This window comes from Microcaecilia unicolor, chromosome 1 (genome assembly GCF_901765095.1).
Source record: "Microcaecilia unicolor chromosome 1, aMicUni1.1, whole genome shotgun sequence".
NCBI classification, from domain to species: domain Eukaryota; kingdom Metazoa; phylum Chordata; class Amphibia; order Gymnophiona; family Siphonopidae; genus Microcaecilia; species Microcaecilia unicolor.
Genome location: NC_044031.1, coordinates 630,049,882 through 630,069,622, shown reverse-complemented (window position 1 = coordinate 630,069,622; position 19,741 = coordinate 630,049,882). Strand labels below are relative to the sequence as shown.

General features: G+C 43.6%; 1 protein-coding gene across 2 annotated transcripts in view; it reads left to right on the top strand.

Annotated features, from left to right (window-relative positions):
* The window catches only part of LOC115481581 (cilia- and flagella-associated protein 20), a 72,854-nt gene that overhangs the window by 40,877 nt on the left and 12,236 nt on the right, over positions 1-19,741 (top strand). For both annotated transcript variants that reach the window (XM_030220850.1, XM_030220841.1), the window contains exons 4-5: positions 4,541-4,729; positions 5,159-5,269. In XM_030220850.1, coding sequence (XP_030076710.1) covers positions 4,541-4,729; positions 5,159-5,269 — 300 coding nt within the window. The remainder of the gene's footprint in view (positions 1-4,540; positions 4,730-5,158; positions 5,270-19,741) is intronic.

Here is a 19,741-nt window from a genome sequence, read left to right as displayed (position 1 = left end):
ATCTGGCGGAATCTGGTCTGTCTTACTCATCCATTAGAGTTCATTTGGCAGCTCTATCAGTGATGCATGATACTGTTGACAACCGCAAGCTTAAGCAGCATCCACTGTCAAAGCGGTTTTCTTAAAGGAGTCCAGCACCTGTACCCCCCGCTTCGTCCACCAGCTAGGTGAACTACGTGAACAGACTCTTAAAGTTCTGATTTCTAGTAGCCATAACTTTTTCTATAAAGTTTTCCTCTTCAAGCAGTGTTTCCTAGTAGCCATTGCAGCAGGTAGATCTATGTGTGGAATACTTCTACGGTTGGTAACTTCTTTTTGGTCTGCTGTAGTTTAAAGTTTTCACCTTTCCCAATCGGTTTTTTCTTATTGGTTTTGTCCTTCTAGCCAGTAGGCGTAAAAGTTTTTCATTGTTTCTAACCCGCTATATCTCGAAGGATCAAGGAAATGAGAATGTCTATTTCTCTTCTCGCTGAGAGGGCAGTTCCACAGCGTATTACAACATATTCCACAACTTCAGAAGCGGGCTCTATTCTTACTACAGCGTTTTTTGGTGCTCTCGGTGCACATTGGTAAGTTGGCAACTTAGTCCTAGTTTCATTTTATTTTGCTCATTCGGACACACTACATGTTAGTTGTCGCCAGGTGGCCTATGCAGCATGAACATTTCTCTGCAGTTTTCATATGGTCCCTCCCTTCAGATTACTGCTTTGGTACTTCCCATCAGTCCAATCCTGGTCCGGTCCGGAGGGACGCTAAGGAAGGAGAAATTAGATCTTACCTGCTAATTTGCTTTCCTTTAGTCCCTCCGGACCGGACCAGGCCCCTCCCATGTTCTCTCTACTCTTTAGCTTCTTTTATTAAGTAGGAAGTGTATTCATTCCTTTACGATTTGTGGAACAATACTATATATATACAGAACTTTATGTGGTCTATACCACTTCTCTGGTGGTTGCTGGTGAGCTCAATTGCTGGAATCTATCTATAAAACCTTAAATACGCCATACCACTTCTCTAGTGAGAGTTGTGGCTGAGCTCAGTTGCTGGAATATCTATAAAACCTTAAATATGATTTACCACTTTTCTGGTGAGAGTTGCTGGTAAGCTCAGTTGTTGGAATATATATAAAATCTTAAGTGGGCCATACCACTTCTCTGGTGAGAGTTGCTGGTGAGCTATAAGACAAGTGAGCCATACCACTTCTCTGGTGAGAGTTGCTGGTGAGCTATATTATACGTGAGCCCTACCACTTCTCTGGGGAGAGTTGCTGGTGAGCTATGTTACATGTGAGCCATATCGCTTCTCTGGTGAGAGTTGCTGGTGAGCTGTAATACATATTGGGCCATACCACTTCTCTGGTGAAAGTTGCTGGTGAGCTCTGATACTTGGCATTGCCGAGTGCTTTGTGGCTGCTAGGATTCCATACGGCACAGAAGGTCTTTCTTTCTTTCCTGCTTTGTTATTCAAATACTGAGGCTAAGGTCACATGGCCAGGGCTCCTATTGGCTCTCTAGAGTCAGAGTTTTTTCTCAGTCTCCACCTGCTGGTAGGCGAGCACAACCCATCAGTCCAATCCTGGTCCGGTCCGGAGGGACTAAAGGAAAGCAAATTACAGGTAAGATCTAATTTCTCCTTAGAGCATTCAACTAACATAGATATGATGCTCAAGATTTTCTACAATATGGCTTACTATATAGATGAGGGACCAAGAGCAGATATGTGATGGGGACAAGATGCATGGTACAGAGTCAGTTGTGATCATTTGATGGTTAGCTAAACTCAAGGCAAGTTCTTTGTATAGTTAAGCAAGAGATAAGGAACCAATCTAAGTTACAGTGTTTGTAGCAAGCTAGTCTAGGTACAGAATTGGTTTATAGTCAGTCACCCTATGTATTAAAGGCTTGGGAGAAGAGCCATTGTATTCATGTTTATTGGTTATTTTGCTATTATGCTGTTAACAAAATTGTAAATTTTATGTTAAACTGTAACTGCTTTACATCGCCTTGGATGAATCTCTTTATAAAGGTGGTTAATAAATCCCAATAAATAAGTCTTCCACATTTTCAACCATTTCATCTATTGGGCTCATTTTCGAAAGAGAAGGACGCCCATCTTTTGACATAAATTGGAAGATGGACGTCCTTCTCACAGGGTCATCCAAATCAGTATAATCGAAAGCCGATTTTTGGACGTCCCCAACTGCTTTCCGTCGCATGGACAGCCAAAGTTCAAGGAGGTTGTATCAGAGGTGTAGCGAAGGCGGGACATGGGCGTGCCTAACACTAGGGCGTCTTCGACCCATAATCGAAAGAAACAAGGACATCCCTGACGAACACTTAGACAACTTTACCTGGTCGTGTTTTTCTTATGAGCAAGGCACAAAAAGGTGCCCGAAATGACCAGATGACCACCGGAGAGAATCGGGGATGACCTCCCGTTACTCCCCCAGTGGTTACAAACCCCCTCTCACCCTCAAAAACATCTTTCAAAATATTGATTGCCAGCCTCAGATGTCATACTCAGGTCCATCACGGCAGTATGCAGGTCCCTGGAGCAGTTTTAGTGGGTGCAGTGCACTTCAGGTAGGCGGACCCAGGCCCACCCTCCCACCTACCTGTTATGTTTGTGGAGGAAACAACGAGCCCTCCAAAACCTACCATAAACCCACTGTACCCGCATGTAGGTGCCCCCCTTCACCTGTAAGGGCTATGGTAATGGTGTACTGTTGTGGGTAGTGGGTTTTAGGGGGCTCAGCACACAAGGTAAGGGAGCTATGTTTCTGGGAGCAATTTATGAAGTCCACTGCAGTGCCCCCTAGGGTGCCCGGTTGGTCTCCTGGCATGTCAAGGGGACCAGTGCACTACAAATGCTGGCTCCTCCCGTTTCTGAGATGGACGTCCTTGATTTCCATTATCGCCAAACATCGGGGACGACCATCTCTAAGGACGACCAAATTTCAGGATTTGGGCGTCCCTGACCGTATTATCGAAATGAAAGATGGACGTCCATCTTGTTTCGAAAATACGGGTTTCCCTGCCCTTGGATGGGGACATTTTGCGAGGACGTCCAAATCGAAACGAGGACGTCCCTTTCGATTATGCCCCTCCACGTGTCTTTGAACTGAAATGTTGCTCAAAGGAATTGTCTTGATTATATTATGTGGTTGCTTATGTAAAACAGTACTAAGAACCTCACTAACCACAGGTAGGATTAGTTCTTCATCAATTGTATGTGGCTTTCTAGACTTGACAATCAACAGTGAAATATTGTATGATGCACACAAACCATCAGTGCTTTTCTTTGAAGCACTTGAAAACATACCTGACAATGGTGGCTGCTTGTGAAATCGGTCACAAAGTGATTTGAAAATATACTAAGTTCTCATCTGCCTTGTCCGCATGTTTCTTATTCAAATGCTCAATTAATCTTGAAGGTTTCATTGCCTCATTAGAAAACATCTTTTGACATATTAAGCACAGTGGGAGCTGATTGTTGGTGATGAAGAAAATCCATATTTTAAATACTCCACACCGTACTGTCTACATTTCTTCTTTGCCATTGTTTATACTTTTTTAACTAAAAATTGAAAAATAAAAATAAAGGACATCTGAATATAACGAAGCGCAGCTGTAACAAACATACGCAACACAGTTGGTGAATGTTTAATATGACAGGCCTATTTGCCAAGCTTACCATGTTGATGAAATATTTTAATAATATAAAATCTTACTACTTTAGCAATTCAAATCATCTTTTTCTGTGGCAAGTACGGATTGTCTGCTCGCAGTTATGCTTCAATACTTAACCAAGCTAAAAATATAAAAATAAGACATCTGCTTGCAGTAATGCTTTCAACACTTAAGTGGTGGATCGTATACCTGACTTCTCTTGACTCGTGCAATGCTTTGCACATTTTATTTGCAATGATGCAAATATATGCACTGTTGGTTCACTCACAACAGTGTAAACGTGTTCATATGCGTAAGCAGATAAATAGTGTTATAGGTGGGGCTATTTGCCAAGCTACCACATTGATAAAATGGTAAAGAAAGACTTTCTTCTTATTCACGCCACTATATTGTGTTTATCCCTCCAGCGCCCCCACACTGCCACTTTCTTTCAACACCCCCTAGACTAGTCCAACGCCCCCCAAGGGGCGGTACCGCCCATTTTGGGAATTGCTGCTCTAGATGTTGGCACAGTTGGGTGGCTGCTGCTACTGTCTGTGGAGAACAGCTGGGAATCACTTCTCTAGATGTTGGCACAGTTGGGTGGCTGCTGCTGCTGTCTATGGAGAACAGCTGTTGCATGTCAGTAAATTCTCCCTGCTGCAAGGCCAAGGTGGTGAGCATGTGGAGTCCTTTTACTGATGCTGTGAGTTGCTGTCATGCACTGCTCAGAAGCTGAAGAGTCAATAATCTCTGTCCCTTTTCCTGGCTGTATTCTGTTCTCTTTTTTTTTTTTTTTTTTTCTTCTTCTTCTTTGGTCTCAGGGCTACTATTGATCTTTTCTGTCCTAAACTCATTCTTATTTTTCACTTCAGGTTTTGGATGATAAGAATGTACGACGACGATTCCGTGCAAGTAATTACCAGAGCACGACACGTGTGAGACCCTTTATCTGCACCATGCCTATGCGGTTGGATGATGGCTGGAACCAAATCCAGTTCAACCTGTCTGACTTCACCCGGCGGGCCTATGGCACCAACTATATAGAGACTCTACGTGTACAGGTCAGGCAACAGATTCCTGCATGTGGCGAGGGGGGAGATAGATAGCATGGACCATAAGGTCATACCAACATGTGAGTGAGAAGAACTGACCCTGCATGTGGAAAGATGGAACAAGGAAGAGACTGGCAAAAAGAAGCGAGGGATCGGGTGGCCTTGTGTCTGTTGGAGACAGGATGGAATGGAGTGCTTCCCTGCTGGTAGAAGGGGTACAGGATGGGGGCAGGAGAAAGAAAGGAGATGATTAGAGATGGCCCTATGCTTGTGGAAGAAAGGAATGCGTAGCATGGAGGTGAGGGAGAATGAGGGTGTGGGGAGAACATATAGTGAGAGTCTTTAAAGGAGATTTCCAAGTTGTATAGAACCGGTCTGGAGGAAATTGGTGTATGTGTGAGAGCGGTGACCCCTCCCCCTCCTCTTTCCTTCTTCTAGATTCATGCAAACTGCAGGATTCGCAGGGTGTATTTCTCTGACAGGCTGTACTCTGAAGATGAGCTTCCAGCAGAGTTCAAGCTCTACCTCCCTGTGCAGAGCAAGGCAAAGGTGAGCTGGCTTTTACTTGAGCACAGGACACCTTGCACATGCTGTCTTCCTGTAGATTCACTCTCTTGGCAGAGGGTACTTTCATGGCAGAAACCACAATAGTTTACCTGTGATTAAACTCATGCTGCACAAACCCATCCAATGCTGACTGCATAACATTGAGGATAAGCTATCTATAAAGTTATACGGATATTCAGCCAAGATAGATGCGTAAGTGAACTGATTGAATATACACTAATTTTATATGGATAGTTCAGCCATAGAAAAAATTTTAATTGCTATTTATGCAGTTAATTTAACAACATAAAATTATCTGGGTGGAGGGGTAGCAAAGTCATTATTATGCCTGGAGGGTTTTGATTGAAAATCTCAGCCGCAGATGGGAGGTGTTCTCTCTATGTTTAAAGGGGTTTAGTGAGTGATAAGAGTACAGTCTTGGGCTTTACAGGGGTCAGAGGGGCTGTTAATGAAAATGGAGCATTTGGGAAGGATTAGGGTTTTGTTGATTCTCTCACTATTTGCATGGGGGGAGAATATGAAGGGGAAGTTGGGAAGATTTGTTGGAGATTTATTTCTTTCAAGGGATTTTAATCTCCATGTTGAGAATAAGGAAGCTCAGGCATGGGTGCTAGCTTTGGAGAATTTTGATTTGAAACAGATAGTGTGGGGGTGGTTAGACAGCCGACTCAAGGGATTGCAACACTCTGATCAACCTTGTATTGGCGCACACTTTCTCATTGGCATTCTCCTGCTTTATCATAGTCCACCCCACCCTGCCACTGCTTCCTTACAGCCAGCTTCACACCCAACCCCACCTCTGCCTTCCGGTCAGCTGCATACCCTAACACCTCCTCCGGGCCAGCCGCATACTCTGACTCACCCCAGGGGCAATGGGGACAGGAGCAGTACCCACTCATTCGTGCCCCAGCAGCTGCCTTCTTCAAACTTCAAGTTGCCATATAAGGCAGTTGCTGGAGGTCATACTGCCCACAGGACCCATCTCCTTTTCTCACACCCTAGCTCTGCCATTTCCTGTGTTACTCCTTTTTTTCTGTCATCCACTTCACAGCACAGCAGCAGAGCTGACCAGGACCCAGCAGCCAGTCTCTGCAGCCCAGGAATGCCCGCAAAGGGAGCAATGGATGAGGGAGCCAGACCTGGCGTTAACATGCATTAAAATTTTTAATGCATGTTAAACATTTAATTAGTTAATCACATTATTAACGCTTTAAATGTGCAACCCTAGTAGTGGGACAATAAGGGGGAAGAGTGGAGTGTGTTTTAATACTTTTGAAATAGTGCTAGGAAATCATTAAAATGTGTGTTAGGGGGTCTAAAAGTAATGAAGTGTCTGTTTTAGGTCCTTGCCCTTTCTTTTTGGTTAAGCAGTCTTAATAGTCCCTTTTTGACTAAGACTATTTAAAAGTTGGTGATTCAGTAGAAGGAGTTTTTGGAGGAGAATGGGGTTCAGGGCAGGGCCAGCACAGAGACTACTAGTAGCCATAATAGATGAGGTGCTGGAGTATCTGTTTGGTGTTGCTGAATATGTCTGTTGTTATCACCAGTATGATTGTTTTGGCATGGATTGCCTTCTTTTTGGTAGGAGATTTTTGGTACCAAAAGAAGTCAGCTTATGGACCTATGTGGGGGATCCCCCAAGGGTCTATGTTTTCACCATTGCTTTTTAATATTTTTTGTGACCTTTGTGGTTGCTTATGTCCTTGGCCCTGACAATTTTTCTGGGTGCGGATGATGTACAAATCCTAATTACATCTGGAAGAGAGATTTGCATCCGAGGAGAATATAGTACAATGGGTGAAAGACTTGAGTTAGTACTGAATAGTTTCAAAACAGAAGTAATGCATTGCTGCTGTTGCAGTAGAAGGTGGTCCATAAGCCATTATTAAAATGGACTTGGAGAAAAGCCACTGCTTAAGCAGCATAAAATGTATTGTACTGTTTTGGGATCTTGCCAGGTACTTGTAACCTGGATTGACGACTGTCGGAAACAGGATGCTGGGTTTATTGGACCATTGGTCTGTCCCAGTATGGCAATACTTGCAGGTAGAGATTAAGAAAGTTGGGAAGGGGTTTTGATGGACCGAGGACCTAGGTTGGAACCTTTAGATTTCAGGGGTGGTACATACATTCAGAAGCAGAAGTTTAAACTTGGGCCATTTTATAAGCATGGCCATTTTTTTTATAAGAATTTAAATTTACAAGCAATAAAGTAACTTGCCAGAAATACAGAGAAAGTAATACACAAGAATTATTTCAATCAGGTAATTCTATACTCTTCCTTAGACCACAAAATAGGGAGAGTGAAACAAGATAAGGAGATCAACTAAACAACAGTAAACAGGGTCACGTGACGCTATGGTGGAGAGAGGATGTGAGTGATCTTCTCTCCGCTGCCTGCCTGCTCTTTCTAGCGTCTGCAAAAGAATCGATCTCCCCCATACCGCAAAAAAATAAAGAGGAAGACTGCGCGAGTGTACCCGGTGAGCTGGAATAGCGGGAACCCCGATCATGGCAACGAAATCGGCCCAGAAAGAACGACAACGGGGAAAGACGCCGGAGTACAAGATGGCGGCGTCCCCTCCCGATACAGCTTCCTCGGTATCGTCGGCTTGGGTAGCGGAGATTACATCCGAGCTGACAGTGGTAATGGAAGAACTTTTAGACCGACGCCTTGCCCCGCTGGATCAAAAACTTGATCAAAAGCTGGAACAGTTAAACGCTAAGTTAGAAGATTTAACTAAAGAATGTGTAGCGTTCCAGAATAAAACTAGCGAGGTGGAGGAAAGAATGGCGGGTGTAGAAAACAATCAACAGGACTTAAAGAAAAAATTGTCTGACCTGGAATCCAAGCTGGAAGATTTGGAGAATCGTTCCAGACGGAATAATATCCGTCTGGTGGGTCTGCCTGAAGCCCTGGGGGGAAGGCAATTAGAGAGAGTCCTTGAACAATGGCTGACAGACAACATTGAGTTTCCTGCAGCAATCGGCCCTCTAAGAATAGAACGAGCCCACCGGCTGGGGGTACGACAGATGGAAAATGCTAAACCACGGGTGATAATATGCCGGGTGTTAAACTTCATGCACAAGCAGCATATATTACAAGCAGCACGGTCTACTAATTCCTTGACTTATGAGAATAAAAAAGTTCTCTGTTTTCAAGATTACTCTGCGGGAATAGCAGCAAAAAGGAGGGCATTTTCACCAGTATGCTCAAAACTCTTTGATCTGAAAGTTCGTTTCACCCTACAATATCCTGCTACCTTGAGAATAACGCATCAGGGCAAAATGAGATCCTTCACGTCTGAAAAGGAAGCAAAACATTTTGTGGACGGACTGGAACAGCTAGAGCCATCCACATCAGCGGATACAGTGCCTGCATGAGCCAGCAAGGAATTAAAAAAGATCTGATAAAGTTCACCTCAATACCCCTTATTGGGGTTACACTTCAGGCAGCACAGCGTGTGGATTGGGGAAGAACAAGTTAAGGATAACTTGAACAGTTTCAGGAACAAGGAAGAAATCTTTAAAGTTACTGATGGACGTTCACTTATGTTATGGACACTGTTAAGAGTTCTGTTTTGGGAGCACCGTGGGTGAGTTATTGATGGGGATTCCAGACATATAAAATAAAATATGTTAAGGTGGAGATCCTGCATAATGAAAGGAGACAAGGAACTTAGAGAGTTTAATGGTAGTAATGGGGGGATAAAGGGAATTAGGAGAATGTAGAACTGTAAGATAGAAGAGCAGAAGGGTAAGCGTTAAAAAGTGACGGTTTCCTTAGAGGAAGCACATGCCGGGAGGGTATAGAAGGGGAAACAAAGGGGGGAGAGGAAGGGGGGAAGGATTAGGGGAAGGTTTAGAGGAAAAGAAAGAAAGCAAAGTAAAACAGCGAGGTCAAATGGAATGTGTGTGGATGATGACGCTGAAAGTGACTGGTATTTCAGACTGCATTTTTTATTTTTGCCAATAAAACAGGTATTTGGTAAGAAAGGGGGGTGCCAAAGGCTGGGATGGCACCTCTCAATTAATATGGTTCACTATTGGTTGATCATGACTGCTTCTCTTAAGAAAGATGATTAAGCTGGTAACATGGAATGTGGGAGGCATACACTCACCTATTAAAAGATCTAAAATCCTGCAGTACCTCCAAAGAATAGGAGCTGATGTGGCCCTTTTGCAGGAGACACATCTCAGTGATCAGGAACACACAAAGTTAGCTAAATGGTGGGTGGGAGACTGTATTGCATCATCTGCGATAGGCAATAAAGGAGGAGTAGCTATTCTTCTTAGGAAAGGGGTGGCGTCCCAGATTCAAAATGTGCACAAAGATCCAGAAGGACGCTTTATTCTCTGTAACGTTACCATTGCTAGGCGGCAGATAACTTTAGGCAGCATATATGCCCCAAACACACTAGATCTTAAATTTTATAAACGACTTCTCCAAACCCTCACTAAGATGGCACCACTCCCCATGATGTTGGGGGGTGATTTTAATATGACGTGGGACCCGCAAATTGATAAATCCCATCCACATCCGAAAAAGGGGGCATTCCTTAGCGTCCCTCCGGACCGGACCAGGATTGGACTGATGGGTTGTGCTCGCCTACCAGCAGGTGGAGACTGAGAAAAACTCTGACTCTTGAGAGCCAATAGGAGCCCTGGCCATGTGACCTTAGCCTCAGTATTTTCTCAGTCTCCCAGCAGGTAGGAAGTGAGCCCTTTAGTCTCTCTCTATCTCTTTCTCTTTTAGAGGTTCATAATTACAACAACAATAATACTACCTCTTCTTCTGTGCCTAGGAATTCTCTATTAGACGCTGGGCAGGTAGGAATTTCTTTTTCCTTTCTTTTACAGCCTCTGGGGGTGTTAAACTCGGGTGTCCCCGGGTCCCTCCCCCCTTCCTCCCCATCTCCCACATGTAGCTGGGAAGGGCTACCCTTTGTTTAGAAAGGTGTATGTCTTTGGGAGAGGCAGCCACTCTAGAAAGTCACAATTTTAATGAGCAAGCTCAACTGTTTAAAAAAAAAAAAATGTATATACCCAGGCTGTTAACGAGCAGGCAGCTCTGTGCTAGTCTACTTCTCTTCAGCACTGTCTTTTCTAACTCGAAAAAAAAAAAAAAGAAAAAAAAGAAACTTAAGAGAATATTTCTCTTTGGGGATTGGACTTTAAAAGAGTTAAAACAAATAGAAGTAGACTTTAAAGGGCGATTTTTTATTTTCACAATTATGTTCCTCCGTTTTTTTCTGGCGTTTTAGTAGCTGTGAATTGAAATTAAAAAAAAAAAAGTTCGTTTCACCCTACAATATCCTGCTACCTTGAGAATAACGCATCAGGGCAAAATGAGATCCTTCACGTCTGAAAAGGAAGCAAAACATTTTGTGGACGGACTGGAACAGCTAGAGCCATCCACATCAGCGGATACAGTGCCTGCATGAGCCAGCAAGGAATTAAAAAAGATCTGATAAAGTTCACCTCAATACCCCTTATTGGGGTTACACTTCAGGCAGCACAGCGTGTGGATTGGGGAAGAACAAGTTAAGGATAACTTGAACAGTTTCAGGAACAAGGAAGAAATCTTTAAAGTTACTGATGGACGTTCACTTATGTTATGGACACTGTTAAGAGTTCTGTTTTGGGAGCACCGTGGGTGAGTTATTGATGGGGATTCCAGACATATAAAATAAAATATGTTAAGGTGGAGATCCTGCATAATGAAAGGAGACAAGGAACTTAGAGAGTTTAATGGTAGTAATGGGGGGATAAAGGGAATTAGGAGAATGTAGAACTGTAAGATAGAAGAGCAGAAGGGTAAGCGTTAAAAAGTGACGGTTTCCTTAGAGGAAGCACATGCCGGGAGGGTATAGAAGGGGAAACAAAGGGGGGAGAGGAAGGGGGGAAGGATTAGGGGAAGGTTTAGAGGAAAAGAAAGAAAGCAAAGTAAAACAGCGAGGTCAAATGGAATGTGTGTGGATGATGACGCTGAAAGTGACTGGTATTTCAGACTGCATTTTTTATTTTTGCCAATAAAACAGGTATTTGGTAAGAAAGGGGGGTGCCAAAGGCTGGGATGGCACCTCTCAATTAATATGGTTCACTATTGGTTGATCATGACTGCTTCTCTTAAGAAAGATGATTAAGCTGGTAACATGGAATGTGGGAGGCATACACTCACCTATTAAAAGATCTAAAATCCTGCAGTACCTCCAAAGAATAGGAGCTGATGTGGCCCTTTTGCAGGAGACACATCTCAGTGATCAGGAACACACAAAGTTAGCTAAATGGTGGGTGGGAGACTGTATTGCATCATCTGCGATAGGCAATAAAGGAGGAGTAGCTATTCTTCTTAGGAAAGGGGTGGCGTCCCAGATTCAAAATGTGCACAAAGATCCAGAAGGACGCTTTATTCTCTGTAACGTTACCATTGCTAGGCGGCAGATAACTTTAGGCAGCATATATGCCCCAAACACACTAGATCTTAAATTTTATAAACGACTTCTCCAAACCCTCACTAAGATGGCACCACTCCCCATGATGTTGGGGGGTGATTTTAATATGACGTGGGACCCGCAAATTGATAAATCCCATCCACATCCGAAAAAGGGGGCATTCCTTAGCGTCCCTCCGGACCGGACCAGGATTGGACTGATGGGTTGTGCTCGCCTACCAGCAGGTGGAGACTGAGAAAAACTCTGACTCTTGAGAGCCAATAGGAGCCCTGGCCATGTGACCTTAGCCTCAGTATTTTCTCAGTCTCCCAGCAGGTAGGAAGTGAGCCCTTTAGTCTCTCTCTATCTCTTTCTCTTTTAGAGGTTCATAATTACAACAACAATAATACTACCTCTTCTTCTGTGCCTAGGAATTCTCTATTAGACGCTGGGCAGGTAGGAATTTCTTTTTCCTTTCTTTTACAGCCTCTGGGGGTGTTAAACTCGGGTGTCCCCGGGTCCCTCCCCCCTTCCTCCCCATCTCCCACATGTAGCTGGGAAGGGCTACCCTTTGTTTAGAAAGGTGTATGTCTTTGGGAGAGGCAGCCACTCTAGAAAGTCACAATTTTAATGAGCAAGCTCAACTGTTTAAAAAAAAAAAAATGTATATACCCAGGCTGTTAACGAGCAGGCAGCTCTGTGCTAGTCTACTTCTCTTCAGCACTGTCTTTTCTAACTCGAAAAAAAAAAAAAGAAAAAAAAGAAACTTAAGAGAATATTTCTCTTTGGGGATTGGACTTTAAAAGAGTTAAAACAAATAGAAGTAGACTTTAAAGGGCGATTTTTTATTTTCACAATTATGTTCCTCCGTTTTTTTCTGGCGTTTTAGTAGCTGTGAATTGAAATTAAAAAAAAAAAAAAAAAAAAAAAATGGCGCGAACCGCTTCGGCGCGCGCCCGCTCTTCTCCGATCGGTCTGAAAAGCTCAGGATGTGCTGCGCTGTCTATTAGCGTCGGAGGAGAGGCTAAAGCATGTTTTTGCTCGGCACTGGAGGGTAACTTTTTGCTTCCTCTACCAGCGGCAGCGATTTCCGGCTTCTTCGTTTGCGATCGCATCTCCTTTCATGTCCTCCGTGTTTTTTCTTCTTTGATCCTCGTTCTTTTACTTTGGGCGCGCTAGGTAGCCATGTTTGCCTCCAGCTGCAGTTCCCTTTACGAGGCAGCGTTTCTCCGGTTCGGTTTTGTTTTTCTCGGGAGTGTAGAAGGAAACGGAGATGTTGTTTCTGGGGTAGTCTGGGGATTTGCAGCAGACGGGTATTTCCCTCGGGTCTTTTCTTCTTTGGCCCAGGGTCTGGCCATGGGTCAATGACTGCTTCTCTATACTATATGTTACATAAAGACTCATGTGGGCTCTTTGGAGCAGGGATTGTCTTTCTGTGTGAGGTGTTCTGCGCTGCGGGCATCTGGTACCGCTATACAAATGTTAATAATAATTATTATAATATTTTGCTTGTCCCTTATGTTCTTAATGTCAGGTCACCCTTTAGGAGATACCTGTATGTTTTGGTGTCGATATCTTTTGCTTTTGTATTTGGTCAGACTGTTTGATATTTGTGTGTGAGTAGATAGAGCACAGTGAGGACCTCTTTCACAGTATTTTTTGCCTTTTCTCATGTCAGGTATTTGATTTTTGTGGCAATTCAGGTAGCTGCACTTGCTACAGTCCTGTCTACCAAGCTCCCAATCATTCAGCTGCCTTAGCAGGCATGCTTTATTCATGTCTTCCCTTCTTTTCCAACTGCCTTGAAGCCTCTCATATTTCATTTTAGCTTTCTTCTGGTTTTTACAGGACATATGGTCACTTAGAGAATAAAGTCATCCTTTCACTTAAAGATAGTGGACGGTCCTCAAACCATCTACTCGTGTTTTTCTCTACTCTATCAGTTCAGCATTGGCAGATTATAAACATCCTGGTTTGGTCCAGTATGCCTATATATACCATCTGCTATCTCTTCCTCTTCCTTAGAGACCTGATGTTATATCAAGCTTTCTTGAATTCAGATACAGTCTTGTTTACACTGCCTTCACCAAGTGGCTGTGGCACAACTTCACTTTTTTCATTTTCATTCTATGCGCCTTCACTCCAGAGTGTTCTTTCAATTGGAAGGGGATTCAATCACTTCCTGTGTATTTAGGCCATAGGTACATAAGTATGGTTATGCTGGGTAAGGCCTAAAGTCCATCAAGTCCAGCATTCATATCTAATGGGCATAGGTACATAAGTTTTGCCATTCTGGGGAAGCTCAAATGTCCACCTTTCTACAGCCAGAACAGCATTAAAGAAAAAAAAACAAACAAAAAAACAACCTCTCACGAGAGTATCGAACAGAAATCTCTGCTCCAAAAGCAAGGCTGTGCAGTAATTCTGCAAACTAATGCATACAATATTTGTCATGGCTGTTCACCACTAAGAATACTGGGGACCCTGGGCCTAGGTTCGGTGTTTTAACCTGAAACAAGCTCAACATTCATATCTATTGGGTGTGAGTCTGGTACTACTACTACTACTACTTAACATTTCTAGGGCGCTACTAGGGTTACGCAGCGCTGTACAAATTAGCGGAGAGGGACGTTCCCTGCTCAGAGGAGCTTACAATCTACATATCAGTGAGGGAGGACGCATGACCGTGGTACGTGGATTAGTGGTATGTGGATTAGGGAGATCCAAGAAATTACAGGCCGGTGTCTCAGACGTTCATACTGGGACAATTTTTTTCTGTCCGGAGCGTACTACCATAGCTGGTGGACTCCTATAGGGGGACTCCTATATTCAGAACTTTCTATATTCAGAACTTACCCAACTATGGAACGCCATAGAGATAGGGTTGGAGTTTGTAGCCCTATTTCACTGGTGTCCTTGGTCACCCTTCCTCTTCTCCTCAGGATCCAGAGAATGGTTAATTTTTTTTTGCTTATGCATTAACCGGTCATTTTCAGCAGTACTCTCTCTTCCGTTTTTATAGATCTAAGAGGATGTTCATTGCGCTCTTAGGGTCATTTCATTCTTACCTAGACGACTGCCTAATTGGAGAAAGTCTTATCAGCAGAGTTCTCAGGTCACGCACCGGGTGTTGCATTTCTTACAGTCTCTAGGTTGGGTGGTGATTGTAGCCAGGCCTCTCATTTGATCTCTCATCAGATATCTCTGATTTTCTCTTTGTTTAGTCAGGTGGGCGCACAGTCTTTTGTCTCCTCTGGAAACATCCCAGTTTATATTTTTCTTGGTGACCTTGGGCCTTCGGCCATTTCCTCACTCTATTCTGCGGAATGCAATTTTACTTTCTAATGCACAAGAAGGAATTTTCCTTCATCCTATTGCGCTATTTAAGTGTCATCTAGTTATCTCAAGAACCTTAGTTCTGTCATTGGGATGCTTCGTGCAGTACACTTTTTGGCAGAAGCTTGGCCTCAGCAATTCGTTTTACCTTCGGGTGAATTTTGTTTTCCCTACTGACAAACAAGGCGGAGAGAGCTATGTTGGTCCTTGCCATGGCAATGGGTTATGTCTTCCGCCAAGGAGGAGTTAAGAGTATACTCTTGAGTTTGTACGCATTTTTTCTTAGTTGTGTCACCCTGCATTTAGGTGAATGGACTCTCATTTTTTCAGCCTTACTTCCTCACTGCGACACTTCAGGGCTATCTCTTTTTGCCTTCAGGCTCACGAACATTTCTTGCTTCTTCCGTTCAGCAACAGTCTTGACGGAGACAGGGACAGATGCCAACGTCCAGCAGGGGTTTTTCAACCTTCTTTATGCGTTTCTTCCGTCATCTCACTAGGTGTTTACGCAGAACCAAGGCACCCTTCTACATCCGGACCCCCAGTCACTCAAACTTATGGCGTGGTTACTGGGTCCGCAACATCTTTGATATTTTCGCAGGAAGTACTTCAAGTTTTAATTGCTTCCAGACAGAAATCTACATTAAAGTCCTATGAATCAAAGTGGCGACAGTTCACTCTGTGGTGCTCCTCTCGCCACTTCATTCCACAAACAGTACCATTTTGCATGTTTTGGAATGTCTTCTGCATCTTGCGAAACCTTGTCTGTCTTACTCATCCATTAGAGTTCATTTGGCAGCTCTATCAGTGATGCATGATACTGTTGACAACCGCACGCTTATGCAGCATCCACTGTCAAAGCGGTTTCTTAAAGGAGTCCTGCACCTGTACCCCCCGCTTCGTCCACCAACTAGGTGAACAGACTCTTAAAGTTCTGTTTTCTAGTAGCCATAATTTTTTCTATAAAGTTTTCCTCTTCAAGCAGGGTTTCCTAGTAACCATTGCAGCAAGTAGATCTATGTGTGGAATACTTCTACGGTTGGTAACTTCTTTTTGGTCTGCTGTAGTTTAAAGTTTTCACCTTTCCCAATCGGTTTTTTCTTATTGGTTTTGTCCTTCTAGCCAGTAGGCGTAAAAGTCTTTCATTGTTTCTAACCCGCTATATCGCGAAGGATCAAGGAAATGAGAATGTCTATTTCTCTTCTCGCTGAGAGGGCAGTTCCACAGCATATTACAACATATTCCACAACTTCAGAAGCGGGCTCTATTCTTACTATGGCGATTTTTGGTGCTCTCGGTGCACATTGATAAGTTGGCAACTTAGTCCTAGTTTCATTTTATTTTGCTCATTGGGTCACACTACATGTTAGTTGTCGCCAGGTGGCCTATGCAGCATGAGCATTTCTCTGCAGTTTTCATAGGGTCCCTCCCTTCAGATTACTGCTTTGGTACTTCCCATCAGTCCAATCCTGGTCCGGTCCGGAGGGACGCTAAGGAAGGAGAAATTAGATCTTACCTGCTAATTTGCTTTCCTTTAGTCCCTCCGGACCGGACCAGGCCCCTCCCATGTTCTCTCTACTCTTTAGCTTCTTTTATTAAGTAGAAAGTGTATTCAGTAGGAAGGGTATTCATTCCTTTACGATTCGTGGAACAATACTATATATATACAGAACTTTACCTGGTTTATATTGCTGGTGAGCTCAATTGCTGGAATCTATCTATAAAACCTTAAATACGCCATACCACTTCTCTGGTGAGAGTTGTGGCTGAGCTCAGTTGCTGGAATATCTATAAAACCTTAAATATGATTTACCACTTTTCTGGTGAGAGTTGCTGGTAAGCTCAGTTGATGGAATATATATAAAATCTTAAGTGGGCCATACCACTTCTCTGGTGAGAGTTGCTGGTGAGCTATAAGATAAGTGAGCCATACCACTTCTCTGGTGAGAGTTGTGGGTGAGCTATATTATACGTGAGCCATACCACTTCTCTGGCGAGAGTTGCTGGTGAGCTATAGTACAAGTGAGCCATACCACTTCTCTGGTGAGAGTTGCTGGTGAGCTATAGTACAAGTGAGCCATACCACTTCTCTGGTGAGAGTTGCTGGTGAGCTGTAATACATATCGGGCCATACCACTTCTCTGGTGAGAGTTGCTGGTGAGCTCTGATACTTGGCATTGCCGAGTGCTTTGTGGCTGCTAGGATTCCATATGGCACAGAAGGTCTTTCTTTCCTGCTTTGTTATTCAAATACTGAGGCTAAGGTCACATGGCCAGGGCTCCTATTGGCTCTCAAGAGTCAGAGTTTTTCTCAGTCTCCACCTGCTGGTAGGCGAGCACAACCCATCAGTCCAATCCTGGTCCGGTCCGGAGGGACTAAAGGAAAGCAAATTAGCAGGTAAGATCTAATTTCTCCATCAGCACTAGAGGGTTGCCCGATATGTGTGATACATTAGATCTTATAGATGTTTGGCGTACATTACACCCGACAGAAAGGGAATATACCCACCTGTCTAGGGCCCATCAAACCCAGTCAAGGATTGATTATTTGCTGATATCACGACAGACTTTTACAGACATCACTGACGCTACTATAGGCCCTTGTGTGATCTCAGATCACGCCACAGTTTGGATGACGTGGCAGGTGGGAGATAATACTGCGCAAAAAAATAGGGGTTGGGCGTTTCCCAGTTATCTTTATAAAGACTCTAAATTTCGGGAATTTCTTATTGCCAAATGGGAAGAATACAGACATCTTAACGAGGGTTCAGTGAAAGACTCGGCGATATTCTGGGAAGCAGCAAAGGCAGTCCTAAGAGGGGAGGTTATTAGCTATGTCAGTCACTATAAAAAAGCTCGGGACCGAGAACTACTGCGCTTGGAAAAGCAATTACTAGGGCTGAGAAAACAATATGGTAAGACTCCGTCCCCTGGGGTGCGAAAAGAGTGGATGTCAGTTCAAGCAGCGGTGAACTCCCTGATACACGAGAGGGCGGTAAAGTCACAGGTATACTATCAGTTTCAACTGTATAAACATGGCAGTAAAGGGGGGTAAACTGCTGGCTAAGGTAATAGCCTCACAGTATGCTTCTAGGCATATAGTGGCTATTAAAGATAAAGATGGGAAAGTACTACATACAGATGGGGAGATAAGGGAGACCTTTCATAATTATTATAAACAACTTTATAGAGCAGGAGGCAGTCAAGACCTGCAAGGTGAGATGTACTTACAAAATATAGAAACCCCCTTGTTAACACAAGCAGAAATTTAATATTTAAATGAGCCTATAAATTGTGACGAAGTGGCTTGGGCAATCAGTCAAAGTAGATTAGGAAAGACACCTGGGGCAGATGGCTTTAAACCTGAATTCTATAAATTGATGGGTGATCAAATTGTCCCCACACTGACCAAGGTATTTAATGAATGGGTGACAAGGGGAGAGCTGCCGGACAGCCTCAATTTAGCCCAGATAGTGGTATTACCTAAACCGAACAGAGATGGAATGTTGTTATCTTCCTACCGACCTATATCCCTGTTAAATTTCGAGGTAAAATTATGTGCAAAAATACTGGCTAATAGGTTGGGAAGGGTATTACCAAATCTCGTTCATGAAGCACAGGTGGGCTTTGTTCAAGGCCGTTCGGTTACAAAAAATTTGCGTAGTATCTTGATGGCACTGGAAAAGTTAAGGAACTCTGCAGAACATGCATTATTGATCAGTTTCGACGCTGAAAAGGCGTTTGATCGTGTAGAATGGCCCTTTTTGTTTTCTGTCCTCACTAAATATGGATTTACTGGTTGGTTTGTGCAAGCAATTCAAGCCTTGTATACCTCTCCTCGAGCACGGGTCCTGGTAAATGGAACATGGTCAGAGAATTTTGAGATTAGTCGAGGAACTAGACAAGGGTGCCCACTGTCACCGTTGCTTTTCGCTCTTTATCTAGATCCTTTAATCCGGGATGTAATTTCGAATAGGACTATTAGAGGAGTAACAATTGGACAGGCGGAATTTAAGATCGCGGCATTCGCCGATGATCTATTAATGACTCTTACCAGTCCTCGTAAGTCTCTTGTGGATCTTTTGGAGGTGTTTGCAGAATTTGGAGATTACTCCGGTTTTAAGCTTAATCTAGAGAAATCGGAAGCTCTGGCTATCCCTATGACTACCCGACTTTTTTGGAAAGAAAATTTTCCTTTGAGATGGGCAGAGGGTTCATTTCGGTACTTGGGAGTTCTTTTGACAGAGCGGATGGAGGATATATACAAGCTGAATGTCACTCGGTTGCTTAATCATACCGCGCAACAGCTGGACACCTGGAGGGCCCTACCTTTGCCGTTGATAGGTCGGGTTAGCCTTATTCGAATGGTAATTCTACCCAGGTGGTTATATGTCCTGCAGGTTTTGCCGCTGAAATTACTTCAAAAAGACATTAAACAATTCTATCAATTAGTGGGGCGGTTCTGTTGGGCAAGAAAGAAAGCTAAGCTCAAGATGCACTTTTTGCTGGGAGCCTGGCAACACGGAGGATTGGGCCTCCCTAATTTGCAATATTACAACCTTGCTAGTTTGATGCGGGTGGTGAGAGATTGGGTTTTCTCTTCACACACACATACACCTCTGGAGTTGGAGAAAGCTTATTTTAGCCCCTACGACTTGGTCACCCTATTACATATAGAAAACATT